General features: G+C 37.9%; 1 protein-coding gene across 1 annotated transcript; it reads right to left on the bottom strand.

The window, feature by feature from the left end:
* Window positions 1-210: 210 nt before the first annotated feature.
* srgn (serglycin) lies at window positions 211-8,927 on the bottom strand. The gene is made up of 4 exons (XM_056381294.1): window positions 8,768-8,927; window positions 6,076-6,217; window positions 1,441-1,688; window positions 211-1,348 (listed from the first exon to the last, which is right to left on the bottom strand). The coding sequence occupies exons 1-4, from the start codon at window positions 8,820-8,822 to the stop codon at window positions 1,242-1,244; spliced, it is 552 nt and encodes a 183-aa protein (XP_056237269.1). The 5' UTR covers window positions 8,823-8,927; the 3' UTR covers window positions 211-1,241.
* Between the last annotated feature and the right edge of the window lie 710 nt (window positions 8,928-9,637).

Here is a 9,637-nt window from a genome sequence, read left to right as displayed (position 1 = left end):
CATTGAGTTTTTATCAATTTATGAAATAGCTGTTTATTCAAATATATAATATCCCAAAATTGTATTGACTTTGTGCTGTTGTAAAACTCGAATGTCGTAAGTCATATTAATTTTTTTATCAATAGTAACACAATGTACACACCTGTGCCTATATATTTATAATTAATACAACATTATACATATTCTCTTTTAGAAAAGCAGAGAAGAAAAGAGAAGTCAATTTCTTTTATTTTTTGTCCAAAAAATATTGTTTTACTAGAAAATCACATCATAAAATGACAGCATAAAAACACAATCTGTCCTGATGTTAGCAATTATAAAATTCAAGGCTGGAGCAGGAGAGGATCAACTCAATCGACAAGCAACTAACAAATTGTCCAGCTGACCGAAGAGACATGATTGACAGTTAGCAGAACAGAAAACAGAGTGGTTAGGATACAATACACTGAAAACACTACTGAATTCTGTTGTTATAAATCCTTTATTAATATAAGTATATCAAATGCAAATTAGACAACACAGAGCATGTTGAAATGCATGCATGTGCATAATACATTTTGAATATGTTCCAGCTCACAGTGGTTAAGATTTCATGAATCTATTCCTGAGGGGTTTGGGCAAGCAAGATTGTCTTGTTCAACCTTGCAGACAAGAAGTTCTCAAGATAGGCTGCACAACCCTTCTAGGTAAATGTAAAGTGTCACAACATTGAGACAAATGGGATCAAATAATATAAATAAATCTTTTTGTGTGTGTGGTTTTAAGGAACGCATGCCGCATAGCTCCAAAACATAGTTGGAACCACATTTCCACAGTGAGTAATGCATGGGCAATGGTGCCATCTTATTGCACTGGTATTTACAATATTTGAAAGCAAATTTCAAATTTCATATTGAACAACATATTCCAATTTACATATCTCTTCCACAAGAAAACACAAATATAGATCACTATGTATTTGAACTAAACTAAATTAAAGTGTGTCTATGTCTCATTTATGCAGACCATTATTTTAATTTGACAAGTACATTTGTTTACAGTTGTTGAAAAGAATAATTCCTGTCAATAGTACTTAGAATACAAAATATATATTTGGTCTTTATCAGTCTCTGAGTGACCAATTTTTCCACCACCAGGTGGTGATGCAATATTTGCTTTATTATCTGAGTGAACAGGGTGGAAATAAAATAGATGCTGGCCTTGTGTATGTGTGTGCTTCTTTCAGTGGATGGGTGTTGAGTCTACAGCTGCAGAAGATGGTCATCTCTCAGCTCCTGCTCTGCTGGTTTTGCCTTACTGGCCAGAGACCAGCTGGGGATCAATCGCCTTTGGACCCTCAGATCCCCACCTGCAAGCAGAAAACAAGGAGGAGATCAGACTATGTGGTGCAGAAAAAGGGGGGACCTTGACACGAAGAGGGAAGTGGAAAATTAAAATTACCTGTCTGTAGGTCCATGTCTTTCTCTCCAGAGCCTGTCTCACTTTCTGCAGTCCCAAAGGCCTGGTCCATGATAACACCTCCAAATGCAGAGCCCTCGTAACCACCAGAACCTTCTTCAGGCAGAAAAAATCCAGGTGACTCCCCCTGTTCACTGGTCATTGGTGTTTCCTCCTCTTCCATCTTTCCCTCTTCTTCCTCATCTTCTTCCTCTCTCTGTGGACTTTCATCCTCCACAGGCTCTGCCTCTCTGGAAACAGAATGAGAGTCAGATATTGAGAAATGTTTGTCAATGACATTTTCACTGCATAACACACAACAACGAAGTGATGCCATTTCTCAAACTTAACACTAGACACTGCTTTGTTTTGGATTTCAGCTTTAAAGATCAAACCAGACATAAAAAAAGCAATTTGTCTGTGATGCGGCTCTTCCACAGAATGTTGACTGCTACTATTATACTACCACTACTACTACTACTACTACTACTGCTACTACTACTACTACTACTACTACTACTACTACTACTACTACTACTACTACTACTGCTACTGCTACTACTGCTACTGCTACTGCTACTGCTACCACTAATAAACTCTTAAATTTACACCTTTACCTTCATTTAAAATGCAAATTGTATGCAAAAAATTTTTTAATTAAAAATTTTAACATCAAGCTGCAAGATGCCTCCTGCTTCATGGTAGAGTCCATTCTCAGTGTATGTGTGCTGGAGGTATAAGGTTTCCACATTGCACTTGTGTAAGTTAGTAAGTTCCTCTGTGTCTTAAGCTCATTTAAGGTAAGCACAGAGAAATTTTCACCCTTAAGCAAATCATATCACTCTGCACATTTCCAGTAACAATGAGCAAAACACATGAGTGGGTCAAGGTGGACTTAAAGGGTAGAGGGATGGGTGTTGCTTTGTTTATGTTTTTCCAGGCTAATGATACTATTCATGTTGAAACTGTTGTTCCAAAACTGGTCAGAGGCATATTCACTGTTTTGAGCTTTTGGTTTTTTACTTTAAAACAATGAACAGGAGCAGGTAGAGGTGTAAGGAAAAAATGATTAGGACACACGTAACTGTCCTCCTACATGAGTCTTTTCACTTCTTTTTCGACATCTGTCCGACACTCCTATTCGCAATGCGTTGTACCTTTAACATGTTTATTGGTTCAGTAGGTTTTATTCTAACATAGCTCAGCTTAACTTCAACAAACAGAAGGCCTTTAAACAGTTTTTAGGATGAAACGTCAATAATTGTCAACTCCTCTGAAACAGCCCCATGACCTGCAACTAGTTTTAAAACAAAAGGCAATAAAAGAAAAGGAAGCCAAGTGGATCCCTTGGTTTTTTAAGATAATCAGCACTTACAGAAACAGCATTAACTTAACCCTGAGTCTTTAATAATATTTTGCTTCGTAGACAGAGTTTGTTTTAAGGGTTGTTGAAATTAGAGTCAACATAAGAAATCACAGTTTAATTACTCGGTTACTGTGTCTCCTTTACATGTAATCTGGTACCTACTTCTCAAACTTGTGTGGCGTATACCTAGTCACAAAACAATAGACCAGAAGCAGCAACCCACCAGGCGTCACAGCCCACTTCCTCTTAACACTTCCCTCTCGCTTCCTGTTCAAGACGAGCTGCAAAAGTGAGGGCTGCTGGTGAGGCCCTGGTGTTTTTAAGCAAGCTCAAAGTGATGATGGAGGCCAGATAAGACTCAAATACTAACAACACAGACATTCTATAAGAATACTCTTCATTTTCAAAGCTATCCACTTTCATTCATTCTGTCTCCAATAATCTTGACTTGTCACCTTCTGTAAGCGACATTTTCCTTTGTGCGTGTCTGCTAGGCAATCCCTGTCAATTTACAGCATTATCTATTCAAGCTTTACAACCATGTCAGCTAATTTTCAGTTGGACTTTTCACCGTCTTTTTGATCAGACCAAATAATGTAATACGATCGAGTGGCTTGGTGAAGTAGCAGTCAGTATACATGTATGTACTTTGGCTCATTGATATCAAAACAAATATCTCTGTCATTTCTGTCATCCACCGTTTCTGTGTTGCTGTTACTGTTTCTTGTTGCACATATCTAATACAGAAAATACACTTTAGATGTGATGTGTGATCCGATGTTTTCTGTGGAAATCTCATTATTCAACAATGGTTTTTAAACAGTTAGATCAGTTGTAATTTAATTGGAGTTTATATAACACTACAGCTCATTAAACAAACGCAAAACCCTGTGTGATTTCAACAACATCGAGGGGGAACTGACTCTGGGTAAAATATGATTTGAGGTATTCATTTCTGAAAGCTTTCCTTTTTTCAAAAAATATTTTCAAACACCATTAACTGATAGCATCAACATCAGTTAAGAGGAACCTTAAAAGAGGAAACTGAGGGCTAAGACAAAGACTGTGATACAGACTTTCTCAGCAGTCACACACATTAAAACATTATGTGCTACACACACACACACACACACACACACACACACACATGCACACACACACAGAGAGCGTTCCTTACTGGCTCATTAATTCCAGAAGTTCACTGTTTTGAAGTTTAACTAAATGGAACAATCTGGACCAAGAGTCTAAATAAACAGGAGGATCTGAATTCCTCTTTGGTTCGGAGTATTAATAATACATCTCCTTCAAATCTCATACTTCTTCCAAAAGAAGACTTAGATGGGCTTTTTTTTTTTTTTTTTTTACAATAATCGAAACTGTGAAGAATTTGGTCAGAGGGAAACAAAAACTGATTAACTTTTCACACCAAGGCTATAAGGGGTTGTGAGGTGTGTATATGTCCTCTTAAGATAAAGAGTACAACTTTGAGCGGGTCATGCTTTGCATACCTTCCACCACATATTATAGGTCAAAAGAAAAAAAAATGGTCAACTTTAACAACAGGGGAGCACAGGCTGCCGCTTTGACGTACAATTTTTTACAGACAAATGAGCTGTTGTTGTCATAATAAGCTTAAATGCTTGGAAGTGGTAAAAATGAATTGAAGCTTTACTACAAGGCAGAAACATGAATGTGCATGTCTTTAAACAAAATTGTAATGGAAAATTATTTATCACTTATGACACAGTTGCAGCTGGCCCTGAAGGATATGAGCTCTGCTAAATGCCATCTATTATTTCAAGTTCATTAATGTGGCCCTCATAGTAAATGTAACTCTCTCCCTTTAGCAATTGCTTAAGGACCCTCCCTTCATGATTCAAGTTAAAATCTCCAACTATTAATCAAAAATCAATTAGAAGTGTGTTAATTCGCTAACTTCTCTCTACTCTATTCTATTCAAATACACAGGAGTTTAGGTTACTGAAGCATGCACTGGCAGAACTCAGATAGATATGTGACTCACCAGCAAAGAATAACAGTAACAGCAGAGTATGAGCCTGGTTATATTAAACCATTGACGCCATCCTTACAAGCACTGCTGAGCTAACAAAACCTTTTTAAGATTTTCAAATTACATTTTCAAAAGTAGTAAAACTGCATATATGCCGTATCTGCATAATATGAGGCAGAATGAGCGCAAAACATACAAGAAACATAAAAGTACATCATGCAGTGAGTGAATTTGCACCCACATCATTAACATACCATCACATCATGGTATCTGTAGACTGTCTCTGCAAGACGCCCTGAAATAAATACACTCCTTCTTTACTTGAGTTTTCAGTACACAGAGCTAAAGTATGTGTCCACAAAGCACTTGGAGCTTACCAGTCCCTTCTCTACAAACACACAGACACACACCAGCCTAGAGAGGCCAAAAGTAAGTTTTCATTGTTATTCTACTCTTTACAGCTCATTCAATTACAAAAAGTTTGTAAGTATATTTCAGTTTTCAGCATATCACACCTCTAATTTCATCATCGTTCTCATTATATGTGTTTTCATGACATGCATACAAAAATCTACCTTATCTGGATAAAGTTTAAATAATTGAATAATAATAAAATCAGGATGAACTGTACTGAAATAAAATATAAAAAATCTGGAAAATATCCTTTTGTGCTGGGAAAGTACCAACATTTCTCACAGTCATTCCAAGCTACTAAGTGAAATGAAACTGGCCACAGATCAACATCTCCTGCTTAAGTTTTATATATTTCTAATTCTGTGCTCTGGGACAATGTGAAATAGACCAAGGGCTTCTCAGGTCCTTCTTATTCCAGCTCTGACTTCCCTGCCCTCTCTCTGTTGTCCCTTCTGTCTTTCTTTATCCCTCCACGTTGTCTCCTATTTTGGCTTTTCTTGGCCACCTACCTCACACTTACACATTCTCTCTCAAACACACGACACACAAATACACTCAGAGATACACCCAAATAGAGGTTGTGTTGCTGGAGTTGTGTTAACCAAAATAAGAGATCCAAAGCAGAATCAGCATTTCTATATTTAAAGTCTGCATTTATCTGACAGTAGTATACTATATTATCACAGAGATGGTTGTTTTGTTTTTCCGGATTCAATTTAACATTCAAGTGAACTCACTGTTACCAAGACACCCTCGTCTTACTCTGAGCAACTCACAGAGAAAATAAACAATGGCACCCTAAGCTCGTACGCTCTCGTAGAGATACACACAACACATGGGTACATACAGATACTGTGCAGCTGAAGCAGGCAGTTTGCCCGGTAGGTCCGGATTCCATGCCATCTCTGGACTTTGCTGAGTCACACAGTTGGCCTGGTCACCCTTAGGGTTACATCTCACAAACTTATACACAGCAGTCCTTGGTGCTCCTGGGGAGAGAAACAGTGTCATTGATGTTACATTTTTGTCATGTTGTTTTTATGCAACAATTCACTTCAGTCAAAGTGTTATTGAGCAACATCTGGTTGCTCATCTGGATCAGTGCCACAATTAAGGTGTACTAGTTCCATGTTTGGAGAGTTTCAGGAGATTACAACATTATTCTGCAACAGGTTCAAGTAACGGTTGACTTTATGGCCTTCAGAGCTCTTTATTCTCTTCAGTAATGTGTTACAATAGGAAGCAACAGAATGAAACCTTTTTGTCAACACATCTCAGGAAGTTGATCATGGAGGTTATCTGATGCTAAAAGCACTCAGAGTTATTTTCTAGATAGATAACATTACTGCATTAGCCATCCATCACACTACATTTGTACAAGTCCTTTACCAAAATCCATATTTCCTGTTTTGTCCAGTGTCGACATCTTGGCACTGTTTAAAACTGAAAAACTGAAATAAATAAGTAAATAAATAGTAAGCCTAATATGCACTGATGATGATATTTTGACTGTGTAGGTTTGATATCATGTGCCTGCGGGCCTCTAGCTTTTGGTAGTGTGTTTGTTATTTGACACCTTAAATGAATTAAGATGTCATTTCATTTTGTGATTTCGTTTTTAATCTTCATTCTACTCAATTTGATTTGACATTATTTAGCTGCTGTTCTTATTTCGATCTTAAGAGTTGCATAGAGTGCTAATTGGCAAAATCTAGAAGAAAAGATGAACTACAACACAGCAGACTAGACTGTTGTCCTGTCTTTAAAAAGAGATATTAAACTACTTTAGTCTAAACTATCACAAAGTCTTATCAGTGATCTACAGATCCAGAAAAAAACATTTACGCAAACAGGGACACTGGGGACAATGGAGGAAGGCATTGGGTTATATACACTAATTCTACAATTTAGTACTAGAAAAACACAACCACTCAAAAGTTTTAGAACACTTCCATTCTTCAGATGTTATTTAAATTTACATGGTGTTTTATCTCAAAGTTTCTGAAATTAAAGCATAGAAAGACAAACAATTGGACATTTTAAAAACAATTAGTCATGTAATCTTGTTGTTGAACTAAATTTATTCTAAATTTTTGACTCATCCAGCAACTAAACACACTCGTATTGTTTTTTCCTACATTGGAAATCAAATATTCTTCAGGACGTTATTCTCAACTCCGTCGCAGAAGTTCTGACAAATGTGTTGCACTTGTAGTTTGCTTTGCTTTCACCTTCTGTCCAGTTCATCCCAAACCAGCTCAGTGGTGTTTAAGTCTAGACTGTGCTGCTCTACCATCATGTGAATCCACCATCTGGTTTTTTTCTTCTAATGTTTTGGCTTATTGTCTTGCTGTAGAATGAACCCCCGACCAACCAGTCCGCCTTCCGTTGTTATTTCTGTTTTCCTCATCATTCTGATAGCAATATACAACACTGCAGCACTGTTGTACTTCCTGCAGCGCAGTGTTATCCTAAAAATGCATAAGAGGTTGTGGTAACAGTTCCAACACTGTCTTTGTACGGACAGAGGGTTTGCAAGTGATCAACAAAAGTTGGGGCACCTGTATGAATTGTTTTCATTAACTTTCAAGGCTTCATTTACTTCCGTTGCCAAAGGAAAGCTGCAATTTAACCAATTTCTTCATCACTGAAAAAGGCCTGATGATATTTCAGTTTTAGGTGATCTCAAGTTTTTTATAAATATTTTTTTTTACCTTGGCCAGTTTACCACTCATCTTTGTCCCGTTTAAGGCTATTCACTGGACTTCCTGGACTGCTGACATTTCAATAAAAAATCGAAAATTTGGGGTTTTCTAAAACTTTGTAATTCAGTAAAAGTACATCACAATATTGCTATATGTTATAGGGTTCCCCTTTTTAATCTCCTTCCACTACATTAAAAAGGACACTAACCTACTTGTATCATGGTGAAGAGTCCAAAAACCCCCCTTACATCTACACAGATTTCAACAAGCCACATCCAAACGTAATTTGGAAACTGAACCGCCTTTGTTCTTTCCGATTTAATATGAACTAAACCAGACAGGGGTTTCTCAAGTATTTTGCCCCTAATGAACCTGAACTTTTACTTCTCTTCGTAACATGTGATGGTAATGAACAGAACATTTGAGCTGTGTGATTTTAGATTTATTTCTAAAATCACACAGCTCTACTGCAGTAGTAACTACAGGTGGGAGGATGTTGAGCTGCCATCAGCCCAACAGCCAGGACAGAGAAACCTGACGTTAACCAATGAGACGTATGAGTTAGTCACTTTCGGGAAGACACTTTATGATGACACACAGAGTCAAATAGGTACCAGTAAAGTGGAACAACAACTCCCCGTGAAACTACTGGTCAAAGGCTCCTGATGGAGCCTATAGGAGCGCAGCTTGGCTCTGCTGTTGTGTGGATGATAGCCCACATGAGCTCTTGAGATGTGAAATAATAACCTGCCTAAATAAAGTCTAAGTAATTTACTTCTACCTGTATCTCCGCAACACGAAGCTGATTTAAATCATCATAAATTGTCGACTTACCCTTTCCATTATGTAAGGCGAGGCAGGAGATAACGAGGAGCAGAATCAGTTTCATCCTCAAAACGTGTCTCTCTTTAACGAATCAACAAGAGAATATGAAGGCAAGGCGCTCCTTTTCCGAGATGAAGCTTCTTTACGTGGTGAAGGAGAATTAAAAGTGTGAAGTGCCTCAGAGTCAAACTCCCCCTTGAAGAGCTCAGCCCTCATAGTGCGTCACGGTTTCCTCAAGCCTTCTGGTGTAGAAAGTAGCTGAACATCCTCAGTGGAAACTTACGCGTCCGCTGCCTCTAAATATCCGATATCAAGTCCGAGTTTGCGTAACTGCACAATTGCAGTGAGGAAATACCAGAAGATAGCAGCTAAGATTCAATCTGTATTTCTTATGATAGAGGAAGCGGCAAATTGTTTTAATTGCCTGCGGACTCATTTTTGAGAAAAGAAAACGACGGTGTCTTCGAGAGTTTCTGCTTGTACCTGAATTCAATTCAGTTCAATTCATTTAGTTCTTCGAGCTGTTCAGCTCAGGCAAAAAGCTATTTTTTTCGCAGGAAAAACAGCTATTATGTGTGAGTGTAGAGGAACGTGGCATGGGAGTCACTGCAGGTCCCACACCAAACAGCCGCCTCTCCTGAGATACCTGCTGTACAACACATTATTACTGAGTGACCTCACTCTATAGCGGATAGATGTTTGGCTGAGTGCGTATCAGTGCGTGTGATACAAGCCACTGGACTTATGTACATGCTTTTGTGTGTCTGTGGCTGTTTTTCATTGTGTATATTTGTGTCTTTTATGTTTCTCCCGATGTCCTGTCGATTTATAGCTCATGTGCTTGTGTTTGTTGGCAGTTTAATGTAATAAAGAACATTT

Source organism: Seriola aureovittata, chromosome 1 (assembly GCF_021018895.1).
Source record: "Seriola aureovittata isolate HTS-2021-v1 ecotype China chromosome 1, ASM2101889v1, whole genome shotgun sequence".
NCBI lineage: Eukaryota > Metazoa > Chordata > Actinopteri > Carangiformes > Carangidae > Seriola > Seriola aureovittata.
Note: the sequence above shows the minus strand (reverse complement) of the source record. Positions and strands in the feature narration are given on the sequence as shown.